Source organism: Wolffia australiana, chromosome 7 (assembly GCF_029677425.1).
Source record: "Wolffia australiana isolate 7733 chromosome 7, ASM2967742v1".
Classification (NCBI taxonomy): Eukaryota; Viridiplantae; Streptophyta; class Magnoliopsida; order Alismatales; family Araceae; genus Wolffia; species Wolffia australiana.
Window position 1 is genome coordinate 14,936,794 of NC_135841.1, and position 19,700 is coordinate 14,956,493.

Genomic DNA, 19,700 nt, shown 5'->3' on the forward strand with positions numbered 1-19,700 from the left:
AGTTAATCCATTGATATTGAACTTCAATGTGGAATGAACTAGATATCCACACAAATATAATATGTAGATATTGTCATAATTATTGTCAAATTATTATGTAGCTGAGCACAGAGTGCAGGTGACAAATATAAACCTGTATCTATTTAAAATATTTCCATTTGGGAAAACTATGTAGATCTAATAGATGATATGTTAATAAAAAATTCACAACATAAAATTTTAGGCTTTGAAAGTCGGCAGCAAGGATGGTGGATAAAAAAAATCGTTAAGATATCATAAAAGAAATCCACTCTAAAGTATTTACAAATTTTCTACAAATTACTACTTAGAATAAATTGATTCAATTCTTTGATGGATAACCAACCCCAACATTATAAGTATTGACTAAAGCTCAATTGATTAACCATAAGTTAAACCTTAGGACAACTTTAAATATATTTTCTCAAAAGAAGATTCATTTGACAAAATAAATCTGCAATGCACTGTACATACATAAGCACTCAGTTATCATCTCTATAGAACCTTAAAGGATCACTCAACCTTGATACTATCAATAAATGAAGTAAATGTATGTTCTAGAATGGTATGAGGGAATAGAAAAACGAGTGATTGAATGAAATTATACAAATCTATACAAATCTAAACTCTAAAATTAATTGATAACTTTAAATTATTGTGGTTGGCATCGTCCTTTAAACTATTTGTTGACAAATAAAATCGCATTTCATTTAATTTTCGATTCAAAAAATTGGATGAAAAATGTGATTAATTGAGTTTAGCGGTAAAAAAGGTAAAATAACACATTAATTGCATTGTTTGATAAACCGCCATAACCTTGTACGGTTCATTCAGAGCACCTTATTGGCAGCATTTATTTTTTTACTATTTCGTATCGAAATATAACGTTGTGGCAGAGAAAATAACAACTGGTGCATAAATTTTATGAAGCAAAATTAAGCTGAAAATTTGTATCATGAAATAACCGATGACTTTTACATGGTGGCTGAAGTGATCCATCGCATGATTTCCTATCCCATGTCTAGTACGGACACAGAAAATAGGCGGTTAAAAGAATCATGAGGCGTGACAATAAAAACGAGTTCATAGTCATTACAGCCAAGTCATTTCTGGAGACTTAAACACGACGCATTCGGAGTTCATCTTTCCGAATAAAACGGTACTGGACGTGCATCTTTCAAGGGCCTGCTTTCCCACTAGCAGTTTCTGTCTCTTTTCTTTCCCGAATTGCACCAAAGCAACAAGTTTAGCTGGCGACGGTTGTTCCTCGACCATGAATTCCAACACTCTGGGACAAACTACTGCGCTTCGCCTTTGAAGGGGATGCCTTGGCCAGAGTTCTCCTTCTCTTCACCGCCTCATCGATATCCATTTGTTCTTTCCGGCACTCCTCGCTACAAAATGGAATGTCGCCCCTGCAAAAAAACCCATCTCTCCGCATACATGATGAATACTAGAAAATAAATAAAGGATCTCTTTATCTTCCTGTTTTTGTGGAAGAAAAAACATGGTGAACCTTCTTATGTTTTTATCAGTTAATGAAAGAGCGCAATGCAACAATAAAAATGCATCTTGGGTTTTTGAAACAGTTCGAATTATTCTGATAATAAAAAGTTTGAGCTGTTTTACGGGGAAGGTCTACGTTTCTAGTCCTTTGAAAGATAACGGGAGAGGTATAGAAGAGAACAGCCCAAGTACCTGTACATGTATATGTCTCGATCGTGTCTGAGAGGCCTGTCGCAGAGAAAGCATGCATCAAGGAAATAAGAATCGTCTCTTGATTCAAGAAAGAGTCTAGATGGATGTCTTCTCCAGTTCTTGTAAATTATCCATTTCTTGGAAACTGACTTGGGGTTGAGGAGGGAAGAACTAGCGCGGTCGACGCAGACGCTATCGCCGGTCACGTATCGATCGGAGGGTGCTTCCCTATGGCGACTGTTTCTCGTCCAAATGGCGAGAAATTTGGAGACAGGCACGGAGAAGCATCCCCCTGGTTCCATGATCGTAGTTCCTTGGTGGTTGCTTACTCTCTCGGCGATCTTTTGATGCTTCTTGATCATGCTTTAGTGAGGAGACAGAAAGGTAGCCAATGTGCAATGGGCGAAGACAGGTAGAAGCGAGTGGTAAATAACCCATAAATTATTTTCTTACTTTTCTTGGGGGAAAAAAGGAGGCTGCGGATCAGTGAAAAAATAGAGGATATAATATTTAGACCCAATTTTATCCCACCTTTGGAGTCATCAGAAAAGATAAGACTATGAGGTTTGCATCTCTAATAGTATATATCAGCCTAGTACAGTCTTCTAACACTGTTGCTCGCATTTTTTAGTTGACATTAGCAGAGGGCATATGGACATTCATGAAATCGTTACTTCTGAATACTTGGCATTAGCTGAAGTCATTGCTCATCAATAATAATATATGCGAGCTTCAATTTGGATCTAACATTGTTAAAATAGGGAGCACATGCTTTTCTTTAACTTGTTGAATATTTAGCTTCTAAATAATAGTCACAGTATATGTTCTTCTAAGCATACTCAGCTTTCACTGATTGTACCATTACTTCAATTTTAAACGGATTTTGATATAAGATTAGGACTTAAGAAAATTATTTAGAAATTCGAATTTAACTTTAAATGGTGAATAGTGCAAGCTCAAACCTAGATACAAGTGGCAAAAATAAAGTATAAAACATATCTTATTCATTTTAAAATTCTTTTTATCAAATATTTATAAGTGGCCTGTGAGCACTTCCCAATTTGGCATGACTCACAGAAAAAAGTAGAGATAGAGCTCCAATGAAGGGCTTGGCAAATCTAAGGGAACCTGGAATGGTTCTAGTGGGGTTGCCATTTTTGGGACGACTAGTGGTAGAAATAAGAGATTATATGTTGTCTATATATGATCCAAATACGTTAATATATTCCATGCTACAAACCAATCATATTCCACTCCCACATATCCAAAAATACAGAATGGAAAGGAGAAAAATGTGACAGAGCTGTTAAAGATGGTGGGTAGTTCATGTTGGGCTTTTGGCGTTCATTGAATGCTTGAAAGAAATTAATTTCATTGATAGGAAGGTGGAAATTAATTCTGAATTGATCTCTAAAACATAGTAAATTTATAGTATTTTTCTGTATTATTTGTTCCAGCCTTGACTTGTTCCTTAGGTTAGTGTCTTCAAGCCGTTCATGTGCTTGGTTTTTAAAAGTATCCACTATATCAAGGGACTGTTGGATCTCCCCTTTTTGTCCAACTCTTCTTCAATATCTAGTTGATCTTGTCACCATCAAGGCCTTCTAATGGAATCAGCATAGAGTTGAAGAAAGAAGCGGGGGGCACCCAGTTCTGGCTGACATGGGTATCAAGTATGGGTGCCCCCTATTCATAATTACATAATAAATTTTCAAATATTTCTGAGGAATAAAGTACATCTAATAACATATTAAATCATATGCATGTAACCTTGTAGGCCAATGTATCAATCTAGTTAACAACTTTATTTGACCATTAATATTTATAAGTCAAATCCATTAATTAACTATATCGATAATCAGATTAATTACTCAATGATCAATTTAACACAGTCAATAGGTTAAATTTTGAGGCCATGGAGTCCCAAGCTACGTGTTTTATGCTAGAAGATACATAGTAGTACTAAAATTCTATGATGGAAGCTTTACCATCATTGGCTACCACATATGTATAATCCATTGTCCACATGAGACTCCAAATGATATAGTGGGTATGGTTACTCGATTAAAAGGTTCATTCTCTTCATAAAAAAGAGGAGGTAGAACCAATAAAGATTTCTTTTTTGATTCATCTCTAGAGTTGAATACCCTATCTCATCAAATCCTTGTCCCATCATTTAATTTTTCACAATACTTAGAGGGGATCATTGGAGAAAACCTTTTCCAGTATTCCTATGATGAAATAAAATTTAAGCGAATTTGAGTTAATCCTAAAGAATTTTTTCAGTTAATTAATAAAAATTTATATACCTTCACACTTACAAAATATGACTAGTTACTGATGAGTAAGGGTTGTCTCCACATGGAACATACATTGAGGATTTAAATGCCTTCTTAGATGGAAGTTGAGGAAGGATAAGAGATATTTTATAAAATCATAAATTCAGAATGATGTGAAGGATGAAAAGGATAAATCTATACGTGATAATTATGCCTATAGTTGTGTATGACTTGATGTGAATGCCGATAAAATGAAAGAATGATGTGTAATGCTGAATATATGTGGATGGATGGATAGATGTAGAGAATGTGCATGGGAAGAAGTAGATGGATGTATGTAAATGGATTTATGATGTTGAGAAAAAGAGGAAAAATTAAGTGCAAGAAATCTCACTGTGTATCCTTATACTTCTGTTTTGCTCCCTAATTTCAATTGACAATCAACGCCAAGAAAATTTGATGGATCTTGGAATCACTTTCTTTCACTTGGTCTAATAAACTAGAAGTAATTATACAATATTTTTTATGTAGTAGAGTCTAGTTATATATCCAGTCAAACAAATGAGAATAAGAGGACAAAAAACAGGGGAAGACAACATTAATTTCTAAATTTCATCCCAAAAATCCTTTTTGGATCATCGAATATCATGATTTGAAGCTAATTCTCAGTCTGTTTTTTCTCTCATCTAATCTTCTCTCTCCATATTCCCAACGTGGCACACAAATTTTGGAAATATGAAAAATGTCATAAAATGCATTAAATAATTCCAAATATATATTTTAATTCATAAAAAAATTTAATATATATTTTGACTTAAAACAAACATCTCTTTGAATTTAATGTCAGAAATTATAAGAAATATTTCAACTTAAAAGTGATTTTCTGTAAGAATATGATCACAGGAAAATCCATACAAAAAGTCAAAAATCAATAAAAATCAGAATATGATTCTTAAAATATATTTAATCATTTTCTGCTTCATAACATTTACATGTAATTATTTTAGTGCAAATAAACATAGAAAGTTATTATAAAAATCTATTAACTAGCATAGTATCACCCTACAAGTGTGGATAGTGATTTGATGCATCTTTTTCCTAGAGTCAATATCCTCTTATATGAAGGGTGAAAAGTATTGTACTTACTGCTCAGTCTTCTTTGTGTATTTTTCTATGTCATCATTGTGAATTTGTGAAACATGTTTATTCCCACGATTAGAGATGTATATATGTTAGAGAGTGATCAACGAGAGAAGGAGAGGGGGAATGAGAGATATAAAGATAATTGAGAGATCATTAATGAGAGAAAGTAGAAGAAAGATATAGATGATAGATGAGATAGGGACGAGAGAGGGATGAGAGAGAAATAGCAATAATTGAGAGAAAATTATATAGATAAGAGAGACAGGGATGAGAGAGAAACAGAGATAGACAAGAGAAAAGTATAGAGATAATATAGAGGGGGATGAGAGAGAAAGAGAGATAGACAAGAGAAAAGTATAGCGATAATATAGAGAGGGATGAGAGAGAAAGAGAGATAGACAAGAGAAAAGTATAGGATAATATAGAGAGGGATGATAGAAAGAGAGATAGACAAGAGAAAAGTATAGGGATAATATAGAGAGGGATGAGAGAGAAAGAGAGATAGACAAGTGAACAGTATATAGATAGTATAGAGAGGGATGAGAGAGAAATAGAGATAGGTGAGCGGAAAAGATAGAGATAAGAGAGAGGGGGAGAGGGAGTGATGAAAAAAGAGATAGATGCGAGAAAATAATAGAGATAAGAGACAGAGGGACGAGAGACAAAGAGATAGATGAGGGAGAAATATAGAAATAAGAGTGAGTGATGAGAGAGAAAAAAGATAGATGACAGGGAAAAATAGAAATAAGAGAGAGAAAGATAGAGATGAGAGAGAAAGAGAGATCTATTAGAGAGAAATATAGAGATAAGAGAGATGAGATAGAAAGAAAGATCGAAGAGAGAGAAAGATAGATATAAGAGAGAAAATGAGATCGATGAGAGAGAAATATAGAGATATGAAAGGGAAGATAGAGATGAAAGAGAATGAGAGATAAAAGAGAGAGAAATATAGAGATAAGGGAGAAAGAGAGATCGAAGAGAAAGAAAGAGATAAGAAAGAAAGAGACAGAGATAGCCAAGCGAGGGAGAGGGGAGATAATAGAAAAAGAGAAATAAGTGGAAATTAAAAAGAGAAAAGATAACTACAAGGAATAAAGATGAGAGAGAGCTTAAGAGAGAGAGATAGACAAGAGAGAAGGATATACATAAAAGAAAAAGAAAGATAAGAGATAGAGAGTAAGAGAGAAAGATCGACACGAGAGAAATACTGACACAAGATAGAGATAAGAGAGAAAGATCGATAAATGATAAAGATAAACCTAAGAGAGAGAGATAAGAGATAGGTAGTAAGCGAGAAAGATTGATAAATGATAAAGATAAACCTAAGAGAGAGAAAAGAGATAGGTAGTAAGCGAGAAAGATTGCCAAGAGAGAAAGATAGACATAAGAGAGAGAGAGAGAGAGAGAGAGAGAGAGAGAGATAGAGAGAGAGATATAGGAGAGAAAGAGATAATGGGAAAAAGATAGACCAGAGAGAAAGGTAAAAATAAGAGAGAGCGAGAGAGAGGAGAGGGATAAGAGAGAAAGAGAGAGAGAGAGAGAGGAGAGGGATAAGAGAGAAAGAGTGAGAGAGAGAGAGAGGAGAGAGATAAGAGAGAAAGAGTGAGAGAGGGAGGGGAGAGAGATAAGAGAGAAAGAGAGAGAGAGAGAGAGAGGATAGATATAAGAGAGAAAGAGTAAGAGAGAGAGGAGAGAGGTAAGAGAGAAAGAGTGTGTGAGAGAGAGGAGAGAGATAAGAGAGAAAGAGTGAGAGAGAGGAGAGAGGTAAGAGAGAAAGAGTGTGTGAGAGAGAGGAGAGAGATAAGAGAGAAAGAGTGAGAGAGAGGAGAGAGGTAAGAGAGAAAGAGTGTGTGAGAGAGAGGAGAGAGATAAGAGAGAAAGAGTGAGAGAGAGGAGAGAGATAAGAGAGAAAGAGTGAGAGAGAGAGAGGAGAGAGATAAGAGAGAAAGAGTGAGAGAGAGAGGAGAGAGATAAGAGAGAAAGAGTGAGAGAGAGAGGAGAGAGATAAGAGAGAAAGAGTGAGAGATAGATGAGAGAGATAAAAGAGAGGCGAGAACTGAAAGAGAGACAGAGACAGAGGGACAAGAAAGGATGAGTAGAGATAGACGAGAGAGATAAGAGAGAGAGGAGAGAGATAAGAGAGAAACAGTGAGAGATAGATGAGAGAGATAAAAGAGAGGTGAGAACTGAAAGAGAGACAGAGACAGAGGGACAAGAAAGGATGAGTAGAGATAGACGAGAGAGATAAGAGAGAGAGGAGAGATGATAGAGAAAGAGTAAGAGATAGAAGAGAGATATAAGAGAGAGAGAGAGATGAGAAATATGAACGAGAGAGAGGAGAGATAAGAGATAAATATTTATGGATAAGAGAGAGAGGTGAGAAGTGAGAGAAAGAGAGTTGATAAATGATAGGAGAGGAAAAAGAGAGGTGAGAAATGAGAGAGAGTCACGAGAGAAGAGGAAAGAAAGAGAGGTGAGAAATGTGAGAGAGCGAGAGAGACATAAGAGAGAAGAGGAAAGAGTGAGAGGTGAGAAATGAGAGAGAGCGAGTTATAAGAGAGAGAAGAGGACTGATAGAGGTGAGCTATGAGTGAGATAGATAAGCGAGAAGAGGAGAGAATAAATGAGAAAATGGCAACCAACGTAAGAGAATGTAATAAGTTCAAGGGGAATAGGTAAAGCTATTGGTACTTTGACTTCCTTCTTTGGATTTCCACCTCTCCTCACCTGGATCTGAATGTTCCACTGAGAGTAGGAATTTAGGAAGGCAGAGTGAGGTATTAAAAAAAAAAATTCAATTGGTTGAGTAATTTGGATCTTGGAAAGTGTTGTGATGTTGGCAAATATCTGCTGATGAACATCCAGATCGAGGTGAGAGATCGACGATGAAAGTATTTATAAATAGTTTAGAAATACCTAAAATATCCCTATCTTCTTAAGTGATTTATCTTAATAACAGTTTTCTTTCACATTGGTAGAGAGCCCCCGGATTGGATTTCTAATTTCCCTCTTTTGGAGTGGAATACTGAGTTAAAAAATTTAAGGCTGCCATCTTAGCTCCTTGGGTCATTCGTGGATTCTCCAAAGTTAGGAGTTGCTGCATTTTGACCTAAAACAATGTAATGACCCCCTACTCTAAGCCCAAAATTTCTTTCTAGCTCCATGATGAATTAATAAATTATTTCTTCTTGTTAATACATGCACAATACTAGAAAATTTTCACTATTAAATAAATGTTTTGATTTCTAAAAAAGCCAATCAGGATTTGCGATAGCATCAACTAGTTGAAGATAAATATGTGATAATTTACTTTCATTTATCAGCTAAAAATCATTAAGTCTATATCTGAATTGTCTTTTCCGTTCTTCAATGGATATCATAAATATTCACTAAAGAATAAATTATCATATTTATGGTCTTATTTAAGGTTTTAAAGGCTAACCCTACTTAATTAAAAGAGTCCAGTGGTTGTTTTATGATATATTCTTGATGTTTGATTGAGATTAATGAATGAGGATATTTAAATATAGAACCTGGAGTTTTGCCAAGTTCATTACAAATAGAACACTTATAGACCAATTATTTGTATGGGTAATGAACTCACATTTTCAAGGAGGCTGAGAATGTGGATATGAAGCAATTATGACCATTCAAAACCCTGGAATTTATCCATGAGTGAGGGTCTTCGAAAATTACATTTAAACTCCCTCTTTGCACTTGATAACTTGCAAATTATAGTATCCAATTGATGAATTTTACATTACATATATGTGCTTTATTAGCCATATTTGCATGTTATCATACATAAATGGACATTAATGACTTGAAATATGATTTTATGATTTTTTTTAATTTTTTAGTATTTTTTACATGATATTTAATCTCAATGTATTAAATAATTATTTTATGCACAGCATAAAATACTTGGCTAGAGGTTGGTAAGGATTTTACTAATTTTTCTGGAATTTCCCATATTTTTTATGATTTTCTGACCATTATATAGCCAAGAAATATATATTTTTAGAATTTAAAGTATAAATATTTTTATTCATTTGGAGTTTTAAAAAGTAATTTTTTTAATATAATCATGTGGCATCCACGTCATTTGCCCAAAATATGGGCGACTGATTGGATGGGTTAAATGAAATGCTTTATTGGGTCATTATGGCATTGCAATGCGCGATTCCATAATGAGCAAATCAATATCTCGAAAAGGATGTGGCATGGGCGGCGAGGAGAAGGTAAATTTTGCCTTATTGGCTTTTCTTCGTGCAATAAATGCACGTGGAGAATCAATCTCTGAGTGCATTTATGATGATTCCTCGTATTACACACGCACATAATCGATTCATCGCGTGCATTTATTGCACGCAGAAATCAATAACCACGTGCATTGATTCTTTCTAATTTAAAATTCCTTTCTTTTTAATGTTTTTTGACATGTTCTATCGCAGGATGATGTGGCGCGATCTCAGCCACACAAGAATATTTTTGTCTCCATCTGATCACATGCAATCTCTATGCGACACATAATCAGGGTCGTGCTGTGAAGATACAGCAAAATAAGCATAGTTGCAACACGATCTTATGGCGACATTTACAAAATGTGCACCGTAAAGAGTATAATGAGTCAAAGGCACAAGAAGGCAGCTATTCTAACCAGCAATTGGTGGCAAACATCTTTGACCGAAAAGTGAATGAAAAAATGTACTTCATTGGATGCACGTCAGAGACGATAAAAGAAGAACTTGTATGTTTAATTTGTCAATCAGCCTCACCATGGAACATTGCATGTAAGAAATACTTCATAGACTGCTTTCATACATTGCAGAAGAGCAGATATCCATTCCAACAACAAGGTTGTGAAGAAAAAAGATTTCAAGCTTTATATTGAGTAGAAGAGCAGCAGCTATGACCGATTGGAGAGTGTTGATAGAGTGGCCATCACTCTAGACTATTGGACTTATGTGAATCAAATCTCATTCATAGGTCTCACAATTATTGGGTAGATACCGAATGGGAAATGTGTGAATATGTCCTTGCTATACGCTAGTTGGATTGCTAAGGAGTGCTTGAGCAAAGTTGTGTTGGAGGTTCTTGCAGAATTTAAATTGAGCGCAAAGATATGCGCTATTATGACAAATAATGCTTCGAACAATCCAACAATGATGGCGATATTAGAACAGGAGTTGTGTCTGGTGAACGCATATTTCATTGGAAAGAGACATGTCTTGTGTAATACGAATGTGATCAACTTAGTTATGCATGCCATATTGAAGGCGCTACATGTCATCGAAGATGGGCACGAGTTAACTTTCGTTGATGAAGTAGACCGCACAAACCTTGATGGTGTGTTGGTTGTAGATGAGTCCGATCCTCCTCCTGGTACTTCTTTGGGGGTGTTGTTTGGCGCCTAACAAAAGTGGTCGATGCAATACAAGGTTCGTTGAGGCAAGAGGCAAAGTATTTTTTATACTACAAACAGTTAAAAATAACAAACAAGAGGAGGATCCCGTTAAATTGCCCTACTTGGTGGAGCTCTACTTATGAAATGCTACACGGGTGCCTTGAGAAGAAAATAGTTATTGATATGATGAGATCGTTTGCTCGTAGAAAATTTATTTTACTTGACGCAGGATGGGACCTAGTAGAAAAATTTGTTGACTAACTCAAACCAGTCCAGCATGATACCTCTATTGCTATTCAGAGATGGCACCGACTTCAACTGAGGGTATAATCATTTTTAAGGGATTGATGAGGCATCTTGAGCAAATTTGTGTGGGAGTCTCAAACCCAACCGTGCTTTCATTTGGACACACTATCTCCGCACGGCAAAGGAATGCCTTAGCTAATGTATGTTCTGCTATGTGGGCAAAGCTAGAGAAATATGTATATGTGCTAACACGAAACGAGGCTTTCACTATCAGCTCTCTACGTGATCCATCTATGAAGCTTCCTTTGATTGATCCATAGGCTAAGAATGAGGTTTTGTCTACCGTCTGCACTATCATGGGGTCATATTCAGGCTCTAGAAACCTTGGGAATTGGTCCACAGAACTATTTGCTCGAACAATGAGGAATGATTTCGTACAAATGGATCTCCAAGAACTACTAGATCCATCTTAGCAACCACAAAGAGTTGATCCGATTGGAGAGCTCAACGTATACGCGATGAACCGCCCCAACATTCAGTACGAAGATGTTGCATCGGTGGAAGACGATGGGTATATCATATAATGTGTATTGTTAGATTAAAAATATCTTACTTGCCTTATTGAATTTCTGATTGCTTTTATCCCCATAACAGGTCAAGTTTCTTACACTGCATTAGCATTGGTGGTGGAGGAATTTCTAGCAGTTCAAGTGAGGAGTGTTGCGTGTGAGCATCTATTCTTAGAAGGGTGTCATGTAATCAACTACAGGTGATCCACGCTCACAATAGGGAGCATCGAAGTTCTGACGATGTTGAATTCATGGCACTGCAATGAAGATTTGAGAGTGGAAGAGGACGATGATGGTGATGATGATGACGAGCCATTTCCCATTCGTGTGGATGCACCCACTAGTTAGACTCTCAATTTTTTGGCTTCATCTAATGACATATACTCTATTATTGTTCCTTGACTAGTGTATTGAAATATTCATTTATTTACACATTGAGTTTAAAGTATTATTTCTTATGGACAATGAGTTACAATTGGCTGTCCAAGGTTTATTATCTTATTAATGTCATTTGTGAACAAAAATCATTATGATGGTGATGGTAAAATCTTTCATTTTTTCATGTTGTAGTTTACTTGGCCAACACCCACTATCGGCGACGAAGGGGAAGAAAACCATGAGCTAGATGCAAGACTCCTCTAGCCCTCTTGTGGAAGACTAATCCTCCATCCAGTGTCAAGACTATATCATTATTGTGTCTTAGATGATTATTCACTCATCTTTCTCACAGATTTGGATATGTATGTTTGAATTTTAAATGAGTCTTGATCTTCATCTCTCTTTTCCTTTTCTATTTATGCTTTTTGGTTAGCAACAGTGACAATCCTAACCCGGTAGATGGGGCAGTGGAAGAATGATAGAAGAAGATGATGAATGCGTGGAAGACCACGACGTCGATCATTTGGCACAATGTTGCAATCCGGTAAGGAGATTTTTTGGCTAACTAACAGGGTCAGAACCAGAAGTCAATCATATTCAATATCTTGTGTTCTACCTATCAATCATTCTAACATCCATTTTTATTTCTATGTATTGACATCCTAGCGATTTATCTATCTAGCATTCTGTCTATATGTTCAGAAATTCACTTAGATTTTCTTTCATGCTTCATGATGTATTGTTTTATTTTAATGAATTTTACATTGTTCTGAGTAATTAGATTGGCTCCCAACAATGGCAAGGAGTTTTATGGATTCCCAAATAAATTAAGCTATTATGTCTATATATTTTTTAAATTTTTTTATTGATTTCAGATGGTCAGGTGTGGATTCTTAGTAAGGACGAGATGCGACCTTGCATTCGTGAGGTTTTGATAAAATCACCTAGCAACGTCGAGTTAAAAAGCCGCAAACACTTCAGGAATAATGAAACAAAATTATGTTTTTTTTCTTTTTGGTCGGTTTCATCGTTACATTATCAAATATTTTGACTCTTGCTTTTTTTCCCTGAGATTGAGTGTTGCTAAATAATTAACATTGATTCTAGTTTGTGTTTTCTGTGATTTGTCGTTCATTGTCGATGATTCTGAGTTAACTTTTTCACTCTTTTCTTATTCATTATCAAGGATTTGATCAAGAGGGATACCGCTGCCTGATTCTGATGATTATTGTTCAATTTTTTCACCAAATAGTATTCTTTCTCGATAATGAAATTTTTTTCTTTTTGAGGATTTATATTTTTTCACTGGAATTTACTCATGTTCAATGACTGTGATTCATTCATCTCATCATTTTTAAATGCACTGATTTAACCTTAATTTCTCGAGAAAAACTTTCATTTGATCGGTCTTACAAGAGTTTCTCTCTCAATTAAATACCTTAAATGGGAACAACACTATTGTATCGGTTCATTAATCAAGAATGCTCAATAGATTGGTTCTTTTCAAGTCTTCACTGATTTTAATCTCCAGGGAATAAACTGCAGCTTGATTTTTACCTTCAATCTTATGAAACCGATTTTCTCTAATTTGTAGTTTCTTCCTCTGTGGAAATATTGATGGTCGCTCTTCGACACAGAGGATTTGGTTTGTGGTGGGATCAACCGAGATGAGGAGGTCAGTGCCTTTTATTTAAGTGTCATAGATCCTGGGACAGATCCATTTTTATAGGCTAATGTTTCATGCTTTCAGAATAAAAATTTATCAAAAACAGCACAAAAATCTCTTTTTATATGAAAATTCAAGCTCTCTATATGTGCCTTTGAAAGCTACCCACTTCATCAGGTTAGTTTTTCTTATGGTTTGTTTCCTTCATCTTCTCATTAATCCTTCTTTTTGCCCGCCTCATTTTAATTTTTAGATCCCATTTGAAGAGATTTTTACAGATGATGAGGGTGATTCAAGGATCGATGATCATCGCCTCAAGCATCCTGATTATTCTGGGTTATAGCCAGAAATGGGGCATCTGCATTAAATTCTTAAGCCCTCTTGGGATGGCCTCATTTACCTTAATGGATAATTGATTATGCTTTTTTTAATAGGAGCTCACATTCCAGGAATTTTACTATGTATTAGATTATTACATTTATTAATACATGAATTTTACTTTAGCACTCTTGAGGATAATTTTTTGAATGATATATAATGGTGGTTATTTAAAATATGTTTATGCATTACATGTGGTCTTGTAATGCCACCTCGCACATGACTGCATGTATTTCTTTATGTAAAAAGACAGTATGCCTAAATAACACATAAATGGAAATTATTCAAATCTTACAACAGTGTATATGATCGTGGAAGTTCTTGAGAATAGACGTCATTAAATAATTGGAAGAGGATTTATGAAACATTTTCATTTTTATTCCATTGGCCTTTAACCAAAGTGCAAGGATCAAGGCACTGATCCTATGCTTCTTCAACATGTCAATTATAAATTTTAAGTCAATATCATCAGGATACCCAACAATTGATACTTGATAGCAGGGATTCATAAACATGAAGTCATGAACCCATCCCAACCATAATATTATCATGTAGATAATACATGCCCATTAAAAACTTGTTATTAGGATCATTTGAATTACTAATACTAGTAATTTAATGTTAATGTTACTCAACATCCACTCTTAGTAACAAAAATACTATAAACATTTTCCCCAAGAGAATTAGTGTAAATTATGCAAATTCAGTGCAATTTTGTAGCAGTTTGTATGGATTTTAATAATTGTGAAAATTTTGATGCATTGTGCAAATTTTATTGGCTTTTTGCAATTTTTTTCTTGGATTGTGTGAATCAGTCTAATTTTGAGATTTTTTTCAGATTGTGCGAATTTTACGACATGTGCAAATTTTGTGGTAATTGTGTGAATTTTTTTTGGATTGTGCAAATTTTTCAAACATCTGTTCTAATTTTTGCACAAAAAGAGAACAGAACAAAGAACAGGGCCATGTGCGGTTCTTTTGTGCGAAACTTTTCTTCCTTTTAAACTAACAGAACAGAACACCCATGTCTAGATCATAGTATAGAGACTACTAGTATTTAAAGATGTGTTTTAAATATTCTTATTCAAAGGATATTTTCAAGTACTTTAAAATATCTAGATAGAATAACACTCTTTTTTTTCACTCATATGATGAATACAAATGATCTTGTATCCATACTGGAGATACTATACAGGGAAAGAGTTCATTGATTGATTTGTATCAATCCCTAAATGGTATTATACCAAAATATCCGCCTGCTTGATTCCCATCACGATTGTGTATGTTTTCCTTAGACATAACGCATCAAACACATATTGTGGATGGACAGTTGGGCTTTGACAATGACATATGAGTTCAACCTATAAACTTAGGTACCTTAATACTTGATTAATTAATCTATTCATTCATATAGATAAATAATAAGGTTGCCTATAAATATTACTAGGACATTGGATTCATAAACCAGATTTATGCATTGGCTAAGAGTGTCACTGATAATACCATGCATGCTGTGAATTCATTTATACAAAGCCAAAATCTCATGATTGTGATGCATGTCATCATTATTTTATTATATTATTAACCATGTCATTATTTTAAGTCTTCATTTGTATATTAGTTTAAGTTTGACTATGTCCATTATTTATGTTTGACCATTTGAAATTAACCACATTTATTGAGTTTATTTCTCTCAGGATTTAGGTGCATGAACAAAGAATCCTAGAGAAGAATAATATTTGAGGAATCAAAATCAAATTTTGAAGGTATCCTTGTTCGACGTTTCCAGTCAAATTAATAATTTTCAATCTAATTATTAATTTCAGGTGGCATGAACTTATAGAAGATGAAATTAAGAGATTTATGTATAAATTTTTTGTTTAAAGGGCGTCATAAATTAAAATATATGAGTTCTCAAATTTATCTTTATTTTTAGATTTAACAATTTTTATGGGCCAAAAATCAAAGAAAACATAGACATGGACTCACAGGGGAAAAATTCATGGTTATGACTACAAGACAACACTCCAGCACTCTATCACTTCAACAAGCCACCATAGCTCCACCGGCCTACTCAGAGCCTATGACCTGCAAGGTGGTCCAGTACTGGCCACATGGTTTAGTGGATTCTAGTTATTGAAACTGAGTACATGGTTTATATACTATTCCAGAAATTAAAATCTTCCCATATGTGATTGTTTTTTTAAAACTTGTGTGCATGGATATGCAAAACAACATGAGTCATTGGACGAAGATGTAACACTCAAGGCTTGTTTGAAGAGGCAAACAGTAAGGACCCCATAATGTGTAGTATTTAGCCACTCCCATGGTGATATGTGAATCACCTAGAGTTTCTAAGTCTAGTAACAGAACTAGACATACTAGAAATCTCACCTTCATATGATCTGTTAATGCTTTTTTCTCTGTCCACACAAACAATACTTGAGAAATGTTCCCTCATTCAAGCGTGTAGTCATGTTTCTTTGGTAAAAAATAGAGTGACTTGAAGACTGACTAGGTCAATTACCTGACTTTAACTAGACATGATTGACAATTCAAGACCATGGAATTAAAGTCAACGTATGCATTTTGATGGACTTACCTTATGAAGTCTACATGGAATTTTCTCAACCTGTGCAATTCTGTCAAAAAATGGCAACTATATTTTTTAAAACCATTTTAAACCATATACAGAAGTCTTTGGATGATTTCAAAATTCAAATCCATCTCATACATGCACGCATCACCTATACTATTGGAATGCCTGGACATAGTTAACTTAATGAGTAAGGTTGAAGGATCAAACCAATAAATCCCGACTCCAAATTTGGGTGGTGAACTATGTACTTCATATGTAACTTTTTATATATAAGCCTCTAGGTAGATCTCACAATTCAAAATTTCAAATCCCCTTGCAATACAATTTTTTCAAAATAACCTACAGTTTTCTTGTTCCACCTATGCATATTTTCTTATGGATGCAAAAAATATACATTTATACTTAAACAACATTCACCAACCATGCAAACCTATAGTCAACTAATGGTTACACATAAGAACGCGTAACATTCCTCTCTATGACTTAAATATGAAAATAAGAATTAATGTTTTACTTAAATCTATAGAGAATAGAAGTTCATCTCCCTATCTGTATGATGGTATCTGGTTGTTCACATTGACTTAAATAATTAAATTAATGATTTTAAAGTTAAATTTATATAATTAAATCTTATGAACACCCAACCCACTGATCTAATTTATTACAATGCACTATTTGACTAGTCAAGTAACATGATCAGTGGATACACAATTTTATGAGTATAAATTTAATATTTTAGTTGTTACCAATACTAAGATAATTTAAATTTTAGGTTGAGTAATGAAAATCAGAATATTATTTGTACTTCCTAATTTATTAAGAATCTTTGTGAGTTAATGTTGCAAACTAACCTAGTCATTTTTCTATTTATAAAGTTTTGGAAATAAATGTAAAAATTGGTAATAATGATTTCAAAAGAAGTCAGTGGGATACCAAATTCCAACTATATTTGATTTTTTTGTTCAGCATTGAGGAGCTAATGATGACGCGATTTTAAATTTCATAATTTTAAATATTAGAAATCATCTTTAGAAGATTGTCTTTTGAAGATGTCCCACTGTTATTTTAAGGTTTCAATCACAAAAAATTTCCAAGAAAAATAAATAGGACCATGTTCTTTAATATGGGATGAAATCCCGAAATACGTGATAAAGAAATAGAGTATTTATACATAGTGTCATTTTTCTAAAAGGGCATTCCCTCTTATCTATTTTGTACTTATCAATTTGATTTTCTCCGTTGAGGTTGGTTTTATTGCACCTGGTTAGTGTGGTAAGTTAAGGAATAATTTAGCTCACAAATTTCATGACCTAAAAATCCTTAAGTTTCTCCTTTTATAGCACATATGCTGATATCTTGTTTGATGCAGCAATATATTATAGGGATCATACATTTTAAATTTAATCTTCCATCAAGGGGCAAAGAAATTGTTCAAATTTTACACATATCTTCATGACTAAATTAATGTACCTTAAGTTGAGATTTCTTGTAGTTAACTTTTCATTTTCATCAAAATTGGCTTTGTAATCTAAAGTCTGACATTGAAAAACGTTGTTTTCAATGAAACTTGGACTGAAAGCCATTTTTTGAAGTTTGATGTGTGGGACTTGTGTAGTAGAAGCTAGACTCCACATGCCAGCTTCACTCGCCCCCCCAGACAAATACTGCAGTCAGCCTATCAAAGTTGTGTAGTAATGAAATAAAGAGATTGTGAGGTGTGAGTTTACAAGCCGGGGGGGCTTATGAGCATGCATAAGAATGTGAAGATTCATCAAAATGGAAGGTTATGCCTCTTTTCATGTAAATGAAACGATGAATCGGAGATGAAGGTTCCAATGGCGCAAGTTAATGAGAAACTTCAGGTGCGAAGCCACAAGCATTCATTGTTATTATGAAGCAGGGCTTAGAATATTATCATCAAAAAATTTGAACTACATCCCTTTTTAGGTCATTATTTTTATTCTTTGAGTCTCATGGACCCCATTTTTTTGGACAGAGTGCAAACAATGGCAGTACGAGGTTAGTAATTAATTATTATTTTGTGTCCAACCGGAAACCTTTTTGATGGGACACCTTTTTGTGCATTGATCTATTTCCTAAATGGGCTCTTACCTTACCCCGGGTTAACCAATACAAGTAGAATGGGAGCTTCTACATAGTTTGATTGCTCTTTTGTTTTCTATGTAATGGGAGCTGCTGTAAGAATTCTTGAAACTTCTGTTCGCTCAAGAACAAGAACGGTGGTACAAGGAGTAGAGAAAGAAGGAGAGAGAGATGTAGTTTAAATCATTGAATCTGCAATCTTATTCATGAAACGTTGGTCCGTAATTATAGTACTTTATAATAGTTTGTTATCTAATGTTTTAATCCTAGCCATTATAATTGTAACCACTAGAACTAACTCATCCTATCCATTAGTTTGTTACCTATCTAGATTTAATCCTGACCGTCTACATTTGATCCTATATATGTTAAACTTATATTCAATCATGACTGTCTAATCCCGAGTATAGGATACATGTCTTTTTTTACTAGCTAATCTTTATTAAAGTCCCTATTGTCTGCTGAGTAGTTCACTCCATTCTTCGGCTTTATCTTTTTCTTGATTAACACCCCCCTCAAGTGAAACGGCAGAGGAGAGATAGTGAGCTTGTCTTGAAGAAAAGAAAAATGTGCTTGAGGAAGAGGCTTTGTGATTCCAATCCCACGCAGTCGAGGTTAACATTTATGCTAACCACAAAATGAGCGAACTCTGGCGGCAATCCTCTTAAATAGTATAAATCTTGGTTGGTTCACTTACATGATGTCCAACGATCTCGAGAGATCCTGCGATGAACTTGAAATGTTGACTGTATTCGTCTGTCGTCATTGTCCCCTTCCCGATGTTGTGGAATTGACGACTCATTTCCACAATTCTTGACTGATTCCTTCCGGCGAAAGTACTTTCCAAACTTTCCCATGCTTCTCTTGAGGATTTAGCTTTGATTGCGTATGGTAGAATGGATTCTGAGATGGTTGATTGGAAGAACCCCAGAACTTGTTGATCCATTCTCCGCCAGCTTCCAAATTCGGGATTTTCCAAAGCATTCCCGTCTTGATCTGAAGTAGAAATTGTTGGTGGTAGTCCATTGATAAATCTATTTAAACCATGCCCATTTAGTGGCGATAGAATGATGTTTCTCCACATTTGGTAATTGTCCGCTTAAAGCTAGATAAACGTAGCATTACCTGACGGGACAACAATTGGCACTGCTCCAAGAAAGTTTGAACTGGAAGAATTAGTGACGGCAGCGATAGCTGCGGCGCGCTTCTCTTCAGC

General features: G+C 34.8%; 1 protein-coding gene across 1 annotated transcript; it reads right to left on the reverse strand.

Moving 5' to 3' along the window:
* Positions 1-1,014: 1,014 nt before the first annotated feature.
* LOC144705851 (FCS-Like Zinc finger 1-like) lies at positions 1,015-2,048 on the reverse strand. The gene is made up of 2 exons (XM_078578689.1): positions 1,717-2,048; positions 1,015-1,433 (listed from the first exon to the last, which is right to left on the reverse strand). The coding sequence occupies exons 1-2, from the start codon at positions 2,016-2,018 to the stop codon at positions 1,265-1,267; spliced, it is 471 nt and encodes a 156-aa protein (XP_078434815.1). The 5' UTR covers positions 2,019-2,048; the 3' UTR covers positions 1,015-1,264.
* Positions 2,049-19,700: the final 17,652 nt, after the last annotated feature.

Coding starts and splice junctions, on each gene's coding strand:
- LOC144705851 (XM_078578689.1), bottom strand. CDS start 2,018: ATGGAACCAGGGGGATGCTTCTCCGTGCCTGTCTCCAAATTTCTCGCC. Junction 1,434..1,716: donor CGAGACATATACATGTACAG/GTACTTGGGCTG, acceptor GTTTTTTTGCAG/GGGCGACATTCCATTTTGTA.